The sequence below is a fragment of the Plectropomus leopardus genome, chromosome 1 (genome assembly GCF_026936395.1).
Source record: "Plectropomus leopardus strain MGB_pleo_1.0 chromosome 1, ASM2693639v1, whole genome shotgun sequence".
NCBI lineage: Eukaryota > Metazoa > Chordata > Actinopteri > Perciformes > Serranidae > Plectropomus > Plectropomus leopardus.
This window is the reverse complement of record NC_142176.1, coordinates 31,331,017-31,348,312: the sequence shown is the minus strand read 5'-3', so window position 1 is coordinate 31,348,312 and position 17,296 is coordinate 31,331,017. Positions and strand designations below refer to the sequence as shown.

Below are 17,296 nucleotides of genomic sequence, written 5' to 3'. Positions count from 1 at the left end.
TGCACTCTTCTGAAGGTCAAAACATCACACACGTCAAACCCGAGCGAGGTCACTGCTGTGTAACTATTTGCATTGCCAGAATCCTGCTAATGCACGTTTCCCCGAGGACATGCACGTCCCGTGGACTGGAAGGATTGGTAAACAGGTCACAATGCTGCTCCAGCAGAAGTAGCCTTCTCAGATAAAGGGAACAAATCAATACCAAGCGTTCCAGCATCTCCCTATCTGCTTCCCTTTTAGCCCGAAGATGCAACTTCTTTTTCTTTTCTTTTCTTTTTTTTTGACATAATGAATATTTATGCCTCCATGTTGAACTAGTTATACTACACTTTTTTCTAATTTGCTGCAGTTTCATCCTCATTTTATGCTCGATAATGAGCCTTGACTTTGAAGTTCAGGAACAGTACGAGTGGCATCATGCTTCATTTTTTAAGTGCTCATGGGGTGTATTTGTAAGGGCCTCTAGAGTTTAGACTTGCTGGCGTACTACAAATAGTAAAACTGAGGTCATGTGCAGTTCAGGTTGTGTAATGTTGCCACAAAAAAAAAGAATTGCTGCTGTCCTCTGTTTGTAACCCAGTTTGTGAGTAAAATATGTCAGCGTTTCAGCATGCATCCATCTCCGCTAATGAGAGACAGCCCAAGGAGAGTGCAGTGACTGTCAGCTCCGCTCAGCGTGGAGGTGATGGAACTTAATTTCCCACAGATTTCGCGACTGCGGCTTCTGTCTGCATTGTTGTGCTGCAGGGAGAGATTATCGGATTATCACACAATAAGGAAGAACGACAGAAAAAAAAGGGGAAAGACTTAAAAGTATGAGATTCTTCCAGCTTGCAGCGAGGCGCCTATTTAAGTGTACAGCTGTGTGGTGGCTTTGTGTGAGCCTGAGCTTCTCAGATGACTGCTGAGGAAAATCGTTGCAGATCCAAGCACCAGGATGATATTGTGCTTGTACTGAAAGATCCCAAATTTTGTTCCCATCAGGAGCTGCTGCCAATGTCAAATTTGACTTATTAACCAAGACACTGCTTCTTCAGACATTCTCACAGCTAACAAGCAAAAGTTTGTGGTTGTTGTGACTTCATACATGCATGACCTCTGTCTGACCCATGTCTGTACAATACCAAAGCTTTTTGCTACAGTGCTACCCTTGTGCCACAAATAGGCACAGTGTCATCTCTTTCTCAATTCTATTCTGTTTCCCACAGAGAAAAGTAGATGAGCTGTCTTGACATCCCCCTGGGGGAATGTGAGCCAGTTGAAGGTTGAAGCAGCAAAGTGGTGGGGATGCGAGTGGGTCTTTGCCAGAGGCCTATCACTGTTAATGGGCTATTGCCCCCATCGGGGTGGGGGCATGAAGTGACTATTCATCACAGCCACGTCCACGTGTCATCAGACTCCCCTGTCCCCCTCCTCTGAGACCACACAGGCAGATTAGGCATCATGACAAGAGGTGCTCACTGGCACGGCTCTATCCTTTCCTTTTCTCCTCTCCTCTGTTTATCTCCTCTCCTCTTCCCAGTTCCCTTCCCAGAACCAATCCCATTCCCATGCTGTCTTCCTCCTCCAGCAGCCATACACAACCTGAACTCTGGGTGCACTCTCCTCTAATCCACCACCAGTCTTATCTCAGCTCAGGAACAATAGCCACAGAGCAAGCACAGCTAGAACAGCAGCCTGCAGAAAAATAGCTCCACTCCCACAAGGCTCTGGGACCCTCTGCATCCAACAGCATCAGCCAAGCAGCCTGTCACTGCCTCGCATTAAGTCGTCCTCGCAGCGTGTCAAGAAAAGATTCCAGCTTCTGTGTGTTTGACCATCGTCCAAATGGAATTTCTGTTACTGCAGTGCAATCGACGGCAGCAGCGAATGACTAATCGCCTCTGTACTTGTGTCGCCTTGTCATTATGCTGATCTACTGCTCGTCTTCTTGTTTTCTCACTGCGAAGCTGCGTCAGTTAGCTTTGAGGGCTATTCTGTGATTCATGTAGGTAGACGGGCACCTTTCCAAGACGCTGTCCCCATTCATCTCCTATTAATGAGCTTTCACCTCAGTCCTAACGAGCTGTAATTGCGATTGTGTCCCGCATAGGATCAATGCTGCCGTCCATGCAGTGGCTCTGCAGTAGAAAGGCATTTACATAGGTGAGCCATCGCCAGTGATACACAGTGAGGCAGCATCAAGTCACAGGGAGTCCCTCAACAGTGTTACATCCCATGTTAAACAGCAAATCCAGTTAATTACTCATTACTGGATGCCTGACTTTGTTAATTAGCATCCTCTCAATGATAACAGGAAACTCATTCGACCTCAAGCTCGTGTCTTTAGGACTTGACCTCACGCTGTTTCTGAAAAGTTGAGTTCTGTTTGTTGTTAGCATGGCTCTAGGGATGGCAGTTTTGGTCTGTCTCCGGGTTGATATGTGTGAAATGTCTTGACAATTATGTGACATTCAGGAGTCCCAAGAGCCTGAATTAAAAAAAAATAACTTCTGTCTTCTGTCCTTTCATCTTGTGCCATTTTCTGTGTATCCAATACTTAGGTTAATACCACAGGCTGTAATGTGCCTCCACTAATGACCACTGTACAAAAATGAAGTCAAAATATCCCAGATGCAGACACTGCCACTTTACGTTGGTGATGTCATTATGAGCCAGAGTATGCGCAGTCGTGATCAGGAAGTAGAGCTGCAGTATCAGAGTCCCCCCAATGCGCCTGTCCCATCTATCATAGCAGCGCATTGACCAAGAGCATACCGACTGGCACACACAGCTATCAATCATGGTGTCACTCCCCCTTCTTATAGCATTAAATAACTAATTAACACCAAACTTTTCAGGAAAATTAACACTTAATTTTTGTTCAGCCCATGTCCCATCCACTAACATGGAGGTGGCAGGGTTTATGATCTATCCTGCAGCCATGTTTTGGCTTCATTTCTGAGCTGTTGAGGGCCCCGGTCACACAGATTAGCCTTGCTTACAGTTTTACCCAGTAACAACTTACGGTATTGCAGTAAAAAATATCCCTTGCCGCCGCATAGACCACCATTATTAAGGAGTCATCTGTAAAACTGTTGACAGGATGCCTTGAACAGCAAGCAAGGTCAGTTATTGCTCTTTCAATTATGATGTTTTTTTGATCCATGGATGTTTTATATCTGTAATACTTTACACAAGCCGAGAAAAACGGGTTTAAAGTCGTGAAATTATCACAATGTAAATTCTATGAGCCGAGCAAGGACTCATGGGCGGGACAAGTGTAAGTAAACCCCGTAGCTAGAAACGTTTTTTGGCGTATGCGCCAGGTGAGCAACTCCATTAGACTGAATAGGCACCATTTTGAGGTCCGATATCTAGTTAATATCATACATCTATTACGATGTCATACTGTCCATCTTTATAAAGTCATTAGTTTCTACCCGTATGTCTGCACAAATAATGGCGTTCTCATTTGTAATGTATTAAATGTCAGCATACTAACATGATTTAGCTCAAAGCACCGCTATCCTTAAGGTGGATTGATGTGTATATAAGTTAAGTATGGCTTTTCCTCCAAGTGACAGCCAGAAACATGAACAACTGTGATTACACAGAGAACCATGAAAACTATACGTAAAAGTGTTGTCACATGAAAATGATTTGGAAAGCTCCTTCTGATGTAATAAAGTTTGCTGCGCATAGAAGCACTGGCCTGTTAGTACTGAACCTCATAAGTCACCTAGCAGTTATTTTCATCAGTAGTGAGCTTTCAAGTGATGTGTGTTCATTATCTGCTGGATATGGAGAGCCCTCCACTGCTGTGCATATTTATTATTCTTGCCACTCTCTCCTTGTGTCTGTGTCTCCTACTCTCTGTTCCCATCACTCTCCTCAGCTTCCTGTCGCAGTCTCTATGTTTATTTCTCCCTCTGTGACAAACTTGCATCACCTGCCTGTCTCTAATTTTCAATTTTTCCCCTCCCTTTTTCTATTCACCCACTGTCTCTCTTTGTCTCTTTCTTTTTTCATACATCCCCACAGTCTCCCTCTGACGTGCCCTTGTCTTCCTCTCTCTCTCTCTCTCTCTCTCTCTCTCTCTCTCTCTCTCTCTCTCTCTCTCTCTCTCTCTCTCTCCCTCTCCCTCTCTCTGTTGCTTTGTCTGGCTTACTTCCGTCATCACCCGCCTCCCTCCTGTTTTCTGCTTTGTTTATGTCGTCTCTTTAGGCTTACTCTCTTGCTCCAGTAAGGGAATGAATCCATATACATGTCAGCGTGTTGTGGAAGACACTCTTCAGCTTCTATTCCCTCAGGCCTTGAGGGAACAGCAAATTTACTCACACATGAGTGCACACACCGACACATGCATGTCTTCACTGGGATATTACATGTAACTGGCTGCACTCACTCTTTCTTAATATTTTGGATTTTTTGTTTTTATCTCTTGTCCATGAACAAATATATACACTTTTGTGCCTTGTTTGAAATACTGTTTAGATAGATTCCCTAACATAAGTTCACAAAGGCGATCAAGCTCTGTGGGTTTGCCGACAAGTGCCTTTCACTATGTGTCATTTTCCTGTCAAAAACTATGGCTTCCAGCTGAAACAGAAAGGCATTCATAAGAGGGACAAACCAAAAATAGTGCGGCAAAACCCAAAATACTCTCCTCTCTGGGCCAAGCATGAATAGACTGTCTGAGCTTTGGCTTCCAGGCTTCCCAAAAGTATATGTGTGACAGGCAGGCAGAGGCCTCGGAGTGTACCCACCACAAGCTTGGCACAGTGTGAGCCAGGAGGAAGAAGGAAACGGAGAGAACAAACGGCTTTGCTGCTTTTGTTCTGTCTGCAGGAGGCTGATGGAGACGCAGCAGCCAGCAGACACACAGGCACAGATGCACACACGCCCTTGCAGATGGACAAACCTGTCATATTCACAGACAGACAGGAGCATGACTGTAACAAATCAAAGCTTATTGATTGCAGACACTACAAATTATCTCTAAATATCATATCAGGCAAGGAATGGTGAAATCATGCAGGCTGTGAAAAAAAAAGATGTAGGACAGGAGCACATATGCTAATTTATTCCTTTTGTCTTTGCTGCTTTTGTTCCTTCTAAACACTGTGAGACATGAAAATTAAATCAAAATTGGGGCGAGGCGGGAGCACAAAGCTGACAGGGTTGTTTTGTCTTTGCTTATCGTAACTATTCTCCCAGAGATCTGTGGGGAACAGGCAGCGGCGGGAGCCTCCTCTCAGCTCCACTCACTGAGTGGAATGACACTCAACAGCAGGCCGCCACGGGTCAAGGAGCAAACACCTTCACTTGTCAGCTAGCTCTCTGACTGACACACAATACCTGTGGGTGGCCCCCGATATAGCTTAAATCTCTGACTGCTGCCGTGACTGCTGCTCGCTGTTGCAGACCTGGGCAATCAAATGGAATGAAATCAAAGCCACAGAAAAGTCTCACCGCTACATATGAGCCCAGCTGCAGCGGCTTTGTTAATCAGCCCTGTGACCATCTTAAGCGTGTCTTTGTCATGGAACAAGCTCAGCTGGGCCAGTGTCACAAACGGCTATGTTGACTAAAATACGTTTCAGCATTAGCATTCATGAGCAGCTCAGCACCAAGTCGTGAGTTTTGTAATTATTATGTGTGACTCAGAAAGCATCTTGCTTCCTCGTTTATCTGTTTTAAAACATTGCACTTTGCAGCAGTGTTGTCGCAAGACCATTTTTTGGTGGTCTCATCTCAAATCGAGTTATATTTCATTATATTTTCTCAGCTTGAGACAAAAGGTCTTGGAATTTTATTTTTAAGGAAGATCACTAAATTGCCTGTGCATTGTCTGACTTATTTATTCATCATTACTGTGATTTAATGTAAAACATCCAGCTTCAAAAGCATCCAAGAACTAAAATCATTTCCAATTTGAAATTTTTGTTACCGTCCTCCCTGTACCCCTTCACATGCACTCCAAGACAGTGAATGCAGGAAATAGGAGGAGAAGCTGTGGCTGGCTGGGAAATGTCAGCCAAATCTGCTGTAATTAAATGTGGCTACCTAAACCACAAAGAGTTCATCTGCGGAGGGGCATCCAAAAGAAAACTCACAGCAGCATGTCAATTCTGCACGGCAGTGCTGACTGAGACTGGGACCACGTCAAACTAAATTTAACTTATTGGGACTGAGAAAGGAAGCATAAATAAAGGTATGCTAGTATACAGTGCCTTGCGAAAGTATTCGGCCCCCTTGAACCTTGCAACCTTTCGCCACATTTCAGGCTTCAAACATAAAGATATCAAATTTAAATTTTTTGTCAAGAAACAACAACAAGTGGGACACAATCGTGAAGTGGAATGAAATTTATTGAGTAATTTAAACTTTTTTAACAAATAAAAAACTGAAAAGTGGGGCGTGCAATATTATTTGGCCCCCTTGCGTTAATACTTTGTAGCGCCACCTTTTGCTCCAATTACAGCTGCAAGTCGCTTGGGGTATGTTTCTATCAGTTTTGCACATCGAGAGACTGAAATTCTTGCCCATTCTTCCTTGCAAAACAGCTCGAGCTCAGTGAGGTTGGATGGAGAGCGTTTGTGAACAGCAGTCTTCAGCTCTTTCCACAGATTCTCGATTGGATTCAGGTCTGGACTTTGACTTGGCCATTCTAACACCTGGATACGTTTATTTGTGAACCATTCCATTGTAGATTTGGCTTTATGTTTTGGATCATTGTCCTGTTGGAAGATAAATCTCCGTCCCAGTCTCAGGTCTTGTGCAGACTCCAACAGGTTTTCTTCCAGAATGGTCCTGTATTTGGCTCCATCCATCTTCCCGTCAATTTTAACCATCTTCCCTGTCCCTGCTGAAGAAAAGCAGGCCCAAACCATGATGCTGCCACCACCATGTTTGACAGTGGGGATGGTGTGTTCAGGGTGATGAGCTGTATTGCTTTTACGCCAAACATATCGTTTTTGCATTGTGGCCAAAAAGTTCGATTTTGGTTTCATCTGACCAGAGCACCTTCTTCCACATGTTTGGTGTGTCTCCCAGGTGGCTTGTGGCAAACTTTAAACGAGACTTTTTATGGATATCTTTGAGAAATGGCTTTCTTCTTGCCACTCTTCCATAAAGGCCAGATTTGTGCAGTGTACGACTGATTGTTGTCCTATGGACAGACTCTCCTACCTCAGCTGTAGATCTCTGCAGTTCATCCAGAGTGATCATGGGCCTCTTGGCTGCATCTCTGATCAGTTTTCTCCTTGTTTGAGATGAAAGTTTGGAGGGACGGCCGGGTCTTGGTAGATTTGCAGTGGTCTGATACTCCTTCCATTTCAATATGATTGCTTGCACAGTGCTCCTTGAGATGTTTAAAGCTTGGGAAATCTTTTTGTATCCAAATCCGGCTTTAAACTCCTCCACAACAGTATCTCGGACCTGCCTGGTGTGTTCCTTGGTCTTCATGATGCTCTCTGCGCTTTAAACAGAACCCTGAGACTATCACAGAGCAGGTGCATTTATACGGAGACTTGATTACACACAGGTGGATTCTATTTATCATCATCAGTCATTTAGGACAACATTGGATCATTCAGAGATCCTCACTGAACTTCTGGAGTGAGTTTGCTGCATTGAAAGTAAAGGGGCCGAATAATATTGCACGCCCCACTTTTCAGTTTTTTATTTGTTAAAAAAGTTTAAATTATCCAATAAATTTCGTTCCACTTCACGATTGTGTCCCACTTGTTGTTGATTCTTGACAAAAAATTAAAATTTTATTTCTTTATGTTTGAAGCCTGAAATGTGGTGAAAGGTTGAAAGGTTCAAGGGGGCCGAATACTTTCGCAAGGCACTGTAAGAGCAAAGTAAGCTAACATTAGCAATCTGCCTCTGTAGCAAATCTTTTAAGAAATGTCTTCACCCCTCACTCTTGCAAAGGCAGAGGAAGTATTTAGATGTTTTACTCAAGTACTTAAAAAAAAACTGTAAAAAATACTCTGTTGCAAGTGAAACTCCTGTTATAAAAATGTTACTTAAGTAAAAGTAACGAAGTATAATCAGGAAAATGTACTTAAAGTATTTAAAGTATAAGTACCAAATCCAGAAAAGTCAAAGAAAAAAAAAATCCAAACTAAATTTGAAAACAACTTAAACGTTAATTGATGATTAATCAACTATTTTTTGTCAGCTGTTTCTATATGAACTGGTAGTTTGGAACAAACATATTTTACAAACGTTACTATGATTTTTACCAAAAAGAAATCTTAATTGTAAAGTAACTAGTAAATAAAGCTTTCAGATAAATGTAGTAAAGTAAAAAGTACAATATTTCCCTCTTGAATGTAGTGGAGTAGAATTATAAAGTGGCATGAAAAGAACCGACTCAAGTAAAGTACAAGTACCTCAAATATGCACCTAAATACAGTACATGAATAATGCTTGGTTACATTCCACCACTGCTCCCACTGCTCTGGTCTTGACTTGGCCTCAACCTCTGAAAGTCTTCTTTCATTCTTCGTTTCAATCATGACTTGGTCTCGTTTTAGGTGCTCTGGATTACAACACCACTGTCCAGAATATTTTTCATAATTTTTCGAATTCATATTTTGCCATGCTCTTCAGGTGGAGGCACTCTGCAGAGATCCACCTTGTTGATAACAGATCTGTGTGGAAATGACAATAGCTACACAGGTTAAAGATTTCTTTTGGAGAGACTTAGCTCGAGGAGCAGGCATAGCAAATCCTTGAAGCCCGGGTATTTTCTGGCCATTGTTTTCCCGGGGTGTAGAGTCAATCACATTTAATCCTTCACTAGTGCACAAGAGATCCCCTCAATCAAATCCAGATATTCACTGTGCCTCCGCAAGCGCTTCTCAGCAGCAAATTCTCTCTGGCTCAGTAGGAGTGGGTGGGTGGCAGTCAACCAGAGAGGCAGACAAATGTGTTTTTGCTTTACATATTTGAAGCTTTAGCCTCACAATAAAAGCGCAGTTATGCAGTTGCTTGCTACTTTCTTGCAAATGCAATCACTTTAACTGGTTGGCGATAATGGAGGAGGACGAGTAAGACGAGAGTGGTCTGGACGATGAGAGCTAGACGTCTCGGTCAGCCCTTTATCTGCAGCAGGATGCGGCTGCCAGGTTGGTTGCGGTTAATGTTTTTTGATTTAATCCAGAGCTCTTTGTCTGCCCATGCACTGCCATGATAATATGCCCAGAGGGCTCCTCTTGGAGTATGTGGAACAGGAGCCTCCCTGGATTCATTGCAAGGAACATGTTCCTGTCTCTCCTATGGGATTAATCTCTAGCTCATGAACCAGAGAGGGAGACGGTAACAAAGACTGGATCTGTCACTTGTTTCAAAGTCTAGTGCTTCACTTTGCTGCTTCTGATTTTTAGCTCACCTTTGCAAACCTACATTCAGCTGAGTGGTGCTTTACAGTTAAGTCAGTGCTCGTGTCTTTTCTCATTAGGGAAAAATGGTTTGTAGCTTGGATGCAGCTGTTTGGTTCTCAGCAGTGTGCTCCGCTCTGCGTTTTTAGTGGCACTAAACAGATGGTTGTGGTCAGTGCTGCTGCTGCCGCTACATGACTGTTGAAACCCTGTTGAGTGCGGCACACTTTCGAGATGTTTAATTGTTTCTTAAAATACTCGTAGCACTCAGAACTTTGTGAGCAGCAATCCATACTCTCCAGGTGTATGAATGCTCTTGAAATTTCTCTTTTTCTTCAACTTATACTGAGAAAATGTATCAAATGCTTCACACTTTGGCATGAATGTAGGGATTCTAAAGGGCAAGTAGGCAAGGGCCAAAAAGCAAAAGACAGGAAGTGCAGCATTTGGACAGGAACTCCACCATCCGGGGAGGGGGAGGTACATGAAGGGAGGGTGTGGTGGCTGACCTCTGACCCTAAACAGAGGATAGAGGTCAAGGACAGAAGATAGACTGCAGCCGTGTTGCAACATGCAACCCCACTGCCATTCCAATCACTGTAATTTTCCTAGACAAATGTATCCCCACCCAGCTTACCAAGCATGCCTTAACAGGAACTGACGGAGAGAAAGAAAAGAGTGAAGGATGAAAGGAAACAAGGAAGGAAGAGAAGTTGGAAGATATTTAAAAAGACACCGGGGAAGAAGGTCAACGGGGTTCCTATCTGCACACACAAGGCCTAATTCCTGGGAGCAAGATGGGAGTCTCAATCCACCGCGGCAGTTTATCGAAGGCAGCATGCCTCCAATTAAAGGGCTCTTCCCATCAGATTTATTCACCACTCCACCAGTAATACCTTCCTCCCATCCCGCTCATTTTTACCTCCTCTGGAAACCTCTTCTTGCCTTTTTCACCCTCTTCCAGAGCTATTTGTACTTCTGCAGGGGAGGTAGGACCTAATCATGCCAGGATCTCGTAATACCAACTCTTTTAACTGCTAGATCAAAGAGTGCAAGTTTGCCTAATGCGGGATTACGCTGAGATACGGGACCTGGCAGCCTCACCTCACTCCACCCCTCCGCTTCCACCACCACCGGCGGGTAGCTCCATTAGGCTCAACGCATTGCTCATTTTTCCGCAAGAGCTCCCCTGGGCTAAGAGGCAATTATGCAGTAGTATGGCATAATATTTCATTCTCTTCACATCGCATTACTCTATGGTGGTGTTGGCCACTAACAGCTTCATGTGGCCCAGGAGGAAGGGTGCAGGCTGCTAACAACTTCATATGAGCAGAGGGAGATTGGAGAGGGAGGCGGGGGTGGAGGAGGAGGAGGAAGAGGAGGAAAAGGGAGAAGAGGAGAGTTCTCAAGGGCGCAGTGCTTCATTAAGAGTCAGGTCTGTCTCACCTTCTTACATAGAGAATAAAAGGGTTTGCATGCATGCATCCTAGTTTAGGTCAGTCAGGCAAAAACAAAAGCATGAATATATGCACCAGATTCATGATTCATGAGCATATGTTCAAAATTTGTATGGAGGGAGTCATATCAGGCAACAGTTTGAAGTGTTAAAATGGTTTTTAAAAAGCTTTGCTGCTTTACTTTATATTTCTCAAAAATGTGATTTTCACAGCCACTTTGAAATGTTTGAGATAAGCCTGGCCGCTATATGAGATTAAATATCTCATACTGCGACCAGGCATCCTTCAAGGCAGTGTCTGCCTTATTCATACATTTATGTGTATCCAGTAGAAAGTATGGACACTTCAAAAACCCCAAAACAGACAAGATGTGGAAATGTTCCAGGAAATATTTACTGGTGCATATTCTAAGGGGCAATACCAATGTTCAAAACATATGGCTCCCTTTTTGCCTTGTGTGAATGGTGAATTTCCATTATGTCTTCATTTGTTTTTGACTTCTTTCCTGGAGTCCACTGTTACATTTGTTTTATTGACTCACACAGAAAGACAAAAATACAAAAGACAGAAAAACAAATTCCGCACATATCTTGCGATTTATCGTCATATAAGTGAAACCAACTCCTTACCAATGCACCCCTCAAACCATATTAGACCCAAACATAGTTCATCTCTCACAACTTTCTCTATACTGTCATCTCACAGAGACGACTTGTAATGTGCCAGTAATTGCAGTAAGTCTAACTGTAGGTCAACACAAAAAAAGAGCACAACAACCGTCAGCCCATACAGAAATAATTAAATAAGTAAATCAAAATATTAATTTTAAAATATGTTATTTGTTTATACTGACTTTAAGTGCTTAGCAACTGGCACCCTCTCTCACAATTCACCTTTGCTTGAGTGCAAAGTAGCTGAGAAGTTGTACTTCAAGCTGTTGAGTGGAATTTTTTATTTATTTTTTTAACAATAGAGGAACTCTCCTGCCTCCACTTCACATTTTTAACGTTCTGTGAAAATTGCCCACCTTGAGGGATTTGACAGGACTTAAGTATGCTGGTTGGCGGTCAGTCAGCTGGGTTGTTGATCTGTCAGTCCAAACAACACTGTAGTCCAGAGCATGACATGTCAACAACAATAGCACAGACTGCCAGGAGGAAGGCCTTGTTTCTAGCAGCATCCTCAGGGCAAACATTTGTAGCCCAACCACTGCTAAGACGCTAAGAATAGCAAAATAACCAGTATAATGTTTGTTTTTCATAACACTGTAACATTATGATTGCTTGTAATGAACATTGTAGCCTTTAGGGACTACTGGGCTTTTAAACATTGAGTTTAGTTACTTTGCAAGCATTGCTTGGGAGAAAAAAAACATTTATTCTAATAAATATCATTAAATGAAGTGATACTCAGGGGTGAATTCATAAAGAATGGATTGCAGCCAGTTTCTATCTTCCCCCATCTCAAGGTCCAATTTACAAAAGATATTGTGCTACTGATATTACAGCACAACAAGCCCATAAAGTCTTACAGCTGATTGCAAGTTGCTCTTTTTTCAATTATCCGTGTGGCGAAGTATAAATGTAGCCTTTGTGCCAAGAACACAGTAGGCAGAACAATGGCAGGGAGAAAAAAAAAAGAAATGTTTAGACCGTAGCTGCAGGTCCTAACCAAAGAGGTGTAGAGGATTTCCTCAAAACTTCAGGCAAGAAATCAAGCCCTTTGAAACCTGGATTGACATCATTTTTCTTGTGCTAAATTCAGATGCCTGTCACAAGTATTTAAACCTTTGAAACCTGAGCTAATTGGTTTGATTTCTCTCAAAAGAAATGGGGAAAGAGGCAATGAACAATTTGGCAAAAAATGTCCTGCAATTTTTAAGAAGTTACATCAATTATTATCATAGTTATATATTCATATTTATTTTAGGAAATTGTTATAGTTTTTGAAGCACTTTTTTACAGGTCATTTTGTTGTTGGTGTTTTTACTTGTTGGTGTTTTTTGTTTTGTTTTGTTTTTTTACAAATGTCTTGCTAATTTTGGGTAATTTCTTCCCATGTTTATGAAATAAGTCTGCTCGGGTTTCATAGAGTTAAGATGAGAGAGAAACCTTTTTTCGGTTACGGCTGGGCATGACACTACTTATGAAAGCACTTCAGTATCTACCAACTCTCTGCAGACAGTAATAATTTCACTGTAACTGTATGTGGCTATTAAAGCAGATCTTTATGAATTGAACTTTTTTGGCAGTAAGGCTCATTTACATAGAAAGGGGCCAATTTTGCACCAAATGTATGCATATTACCTAATTTAAATACATGCACATAGCACAGGAGCACTGAGATGCTATTTCACTTTTTGCGGGTGCTTTGAGAATTACTTGGTTTCTTTAGTCATATTCGTTCAGATTTAGTGGTGGTTAAAACCATGCAAATGTAATTTTGCCCATCACTGTTCACTTTTGATGTTTCATAGATCACAAGCCAGAATATAAACACTGAGTTAAGGAGACTCTGTAGGGATTATTTGACACTTTTATAACAAAACATATCTTGAATAAATCATGATTTTAAGATTATTTCAATACTACTAACATGGCAGGTGTAAATGTACAGTCACAGGTTATTTAAAGTGATGTTAAATGTGGAGTACAGTGTTCATATTTTTTCAGTTGGAGGGGGGCATACAGGGAGCAAGGTGAGAAGGGAAATTGATGCTTTCTCCTCACCTCTGTTCTGACAGAGCAGGCATGTGCAGCCCGGGGCAAGGCTGCTCAGAACTGTTGTGTGATTTTGCTGTACTCAGGGAGTTTACACGGTGTGCTTTTGCAGGTGCTCAGCCCCCAGGCCCCCTCTTCTCCCCTCTTCTCTATTTCAACACTCTCCTCTGCTTCCCACTCCTGTCATCAGTTCAGCAACAGCAAACTGTCACTACACGTATAAGGCCCATACTATGCCACTCACACGTCCAATCAACATGCAGATTTTTCTCTTCCTGACCATCGCTTGAGGGGGATTTACACGAGATATAAAATGAGGGTGAGAGATGCCCGACAAACATTTATTTTACTGAGAGGCCCGTTGACCTGTGAATTCAGTACCTGTAGCGTCTGTAGCAGTCTGTCAGACTTGTGTCATTATTACGTCTGGCGATAACTGTTGTTAGTATGCATTTAGGCTGCACTCTGATTGCAGCACATCCAGCTCTTTTACAAGACAGAAACTTGAGTTTCCAGGTCACATTAACTTTTTTTTGGTGAGGCAGAGCAATACTGGGCAACTTTTGGACAACTTTTTTGGATGTCAGCACAAGAACTTTAGCAATTTAGTATGTTTTTTAACCTCTTGTCACCTTTTTCCCCATCATCCATTTATTCCACAGTGCCCTTAAATTCTTCATTACCAGAAATAACAATTTACAGGGTCGTTGAGCTTACAGCTGCTTTCTCATTTTAAGATCCAGCAAAAGTAAATAAACTTTTTAGCCTGATAGGCAATGCTATTAGTGCCCTTTAGCCTGCAAACTGTCATTGGCTGTGAATTCGGAAATATAACAACAAGGATGCAAGTGCTATAAATATGAGGCTGTTTTGTCTCCCGGTCAAATCAGTTGAAATATCACCAAACATTCATCATATTGCTATACAAGAAAATGTGCAAGTCAGGCTTTACAAAATGTGTGGCTTTAGTGTTTTGTAAGTGCATGTACTGTCATAAATCCTCATTTCTCATATGCTGACGGTGTTCTGCTCCACGGAGCCGTTTTCACCTATAAAGTTTTATTACAGAAACCCTGCATTAACGACCAGTCTTTCTCCTCATTTGTAGAAATACGATCTGTTGGGAGAGGGCCTAAGGAAGGACCAGCGAGGCAGCTGCCCCTGTACGACACACCGTATGAGCCAGCCGAGAACGGCGGAGACTCGGACCCTGAGTGCTTGCGCTGCCCCAGAGAAAGTCGGCTGCCGCAAGATGATGAGCGACCCCCTGAGGAGTATGACCAGCCATGGGAGTGGAAAAAAGAGAGGATTTCCAAAGCCTTTGCAGGTATGAGAATTAGTCCCAATGTGATATATGACACAAGGAGAAGTGGCTAAAGTATATCAGTACTACATGGAATAAAATGACCTTGTTGAAAAAAGCACGCACGTTCTTGTAACAGATAGAAAACCAGCTCTCCTTGTCCTAATGCAGAGACATTGTTAACTTGCAAGTATTTCAACTCTTCTTGTTACATCCTGCTAATCCTGATCTGAAAAGCTCAGACAGTGAATCAGACCATGTAAACTGTTCCAGTTTACAGATGACTGCATTTTTGTAAGGGCTGCCTTATTTAAATTTCAAGCTTTTAACACAATCTGAAACTGTTTATCTTCTGCTTTACTAACCTAACTGTCTATGTTTCCAGCTCTAACAAATCTGATTTTGGCTTCTGTCAAGTTGGGAAGTTCTGCTGCTGCTTTAAACTCTCTGTTAATGCTTCTTTTTTTCCCTCCTCTGTAAAACCACCGGCTAAGTTCACTTGCAGGTGTCCAGTCTACTGTTTGCTGTTTTGATCCAACTGCTGTCTGTTAAAGCTAAGATGATACCTATGCTGTTCAGTGGGGCATGATTGGTTTTGCAGGTGCATGTAGGTGCAGGTAGTCGCTGTGGTTAGAGAGCTTCAGCACGGCTAACACAGCCATAACATCAAACAGGGCTGTTCCTGGAAACAATATGGCTTTGGAATATAAATAATGCAACCCAAATTTTAAACAAAAATGCAAAGCCTTTTAACTGATATGATAAAAGAAAATCAGCATCCCATGACTCTATTTTTCATCGCCCCTTTCTCTTTATATTTTTTCTTTTTTATCCTTGAACAGCTCTGCTTTGTTATGACTGCATTAGCTACGAGGGTTCTGTAAGTGGCACTGGATCAGGTCCCCACGGAGGAAAGGACTGCACCTCTAAATCCCTCACAGGTACCATTGAAGACGGGGCTGGGGAGTGTCTCTTGTCTGTCTGTATGCTCATCTTAGACTTTGATGTCTAAACCTCTTGGGTTGCACTGAATCTTGCAGGTTTGGGATTTATTTCTTACTTAAATCCTCTACACACAGGTTAAAAATATCCTTTAGAACTGATGTTACAAGCATGTTTTGCAGGTTATTAGTAAGTGTAAGATTTGGTTAACACTCCAAAAATGATCATGTGTGCCTTTAACTCTCAAAATCAAATCTACCAGTACTGCATGCTGACAAAAGGTCACCCACTTCAAATGCAAATCAGCTTACTTTGAAAATGTTCTTGATTAGAATGACATTATCAGGATGTTACCAGTGTGATTTCCTACTGAATGATATGGACTAAAAAAAGGCATAGCCACTGTAGAAATATTCTTCGACCTATGTTTTTTTTTTCCAAAAAAGGATCACAATATGCTGTTTACATGATCCGATTGCAATTAAAATACATATTTGAGCACTTAAAGATCCACTCATGACTAAAAGTGTGTTTCACCCAAAAGAGACAATAACAGCAGATGGAATGGTCACAATTATCATATCATTATCATATATGTTGATCCATTCACGTCATCATATCATGCATTTAGTAACATTATAAGTAAACGCTCCACCAGTTGCCAGTGGTTGGCCCATACAACAACGTGCTGCGTGTGACGTTTCATGGGTCAGTTCAGAACAATGACCAGTTCACACTTGAATCTGATATTGGTCACATTTTAAAAAATAGGGTGAAACAACCAAAAAAAAGCTTACCTGAGTAGTTAATCTGAATTGAAAACTAAGGCTTACACTATGAGCATAGCCTTAGGGTTCTGTGTAAAGAGAGTACTTAACACTGCAGTTAGAAAAAACACTTTTACATCACTGAAGATGGTTTGCACAGAGATCTGACTCGTGCATTGGTCAGCTATAGGTATTCTACATGGTGAGTAAATCATCAATGATTTCATCCTTTCGTTTTTAATTACAGCTGAATGAAAGATTTCATTAAAAATATGGATGGCCCGAAGGCTCATTGTGGGATACCGTTGGGAAAGCAAGTTGCCAAGTTTGTGATTAGTTTTTTTACACTTGGAAGAGTAATTGAGCTTTACTGAAGTGTACATGTAATCTCACAGAGAAAGACACAATATGAAAATAATGGAAATTTTCTTCATGATAATATGATCATATTCTGTTTTCTATTTCCTACTTTATTTTTGTTTCCACATGTTCCTTATTGTATTTATATTTTAATTTCCTCTCTGTTTGCTTTGAAAACATTGCATTGAATTTAGGGGATTTCAATAATGCAAAACTGATTACGAGTAGAGCGGTTGAGAGCAAGATTAATCCTAGATGGTGCTTTTCTGTTGATTGGTAGTTAAAGATGCATTCACTCGGTCTAGAGACAGAGCACAAGATTTAGCACAATAAAGGAAACTTAAAATAGCAATTTATATATAGTTTTAGT

General features: G+C 41.8%; 1 protein-coding gene across 4 annotated transcripts in view; it reads left to right on the top strand.

Annotated features, from left to right (window-relative positions):
• shf (Src homology 2 domain containing F) overlaps positions 1–17,296 on the top strand; it is a 109,427-nt gene that overhangs the window by 61,101 nt on the left and 31,030 nt on the right. For 2 of the 4 annotated variants that reach the window (XM_088079967.1, XM_042514487.2), the window contains exons 3-4: positions 14,663–14,881; positions 15,700–15,798. In XM_088079967.1, the coding sequence (XP_087936093.1) occupies positions 14,663–14,881; positions 15,700–15,798 (318 nt within the window). The remainder of the gene's footprint in view (positions 1–14,662; positions 14,882–15,699; positions 15,799–17,296) is intronic. The other 2 variants (XM_042514418.2, XM_042514616.2) reach the window with 1 other exon arrangement.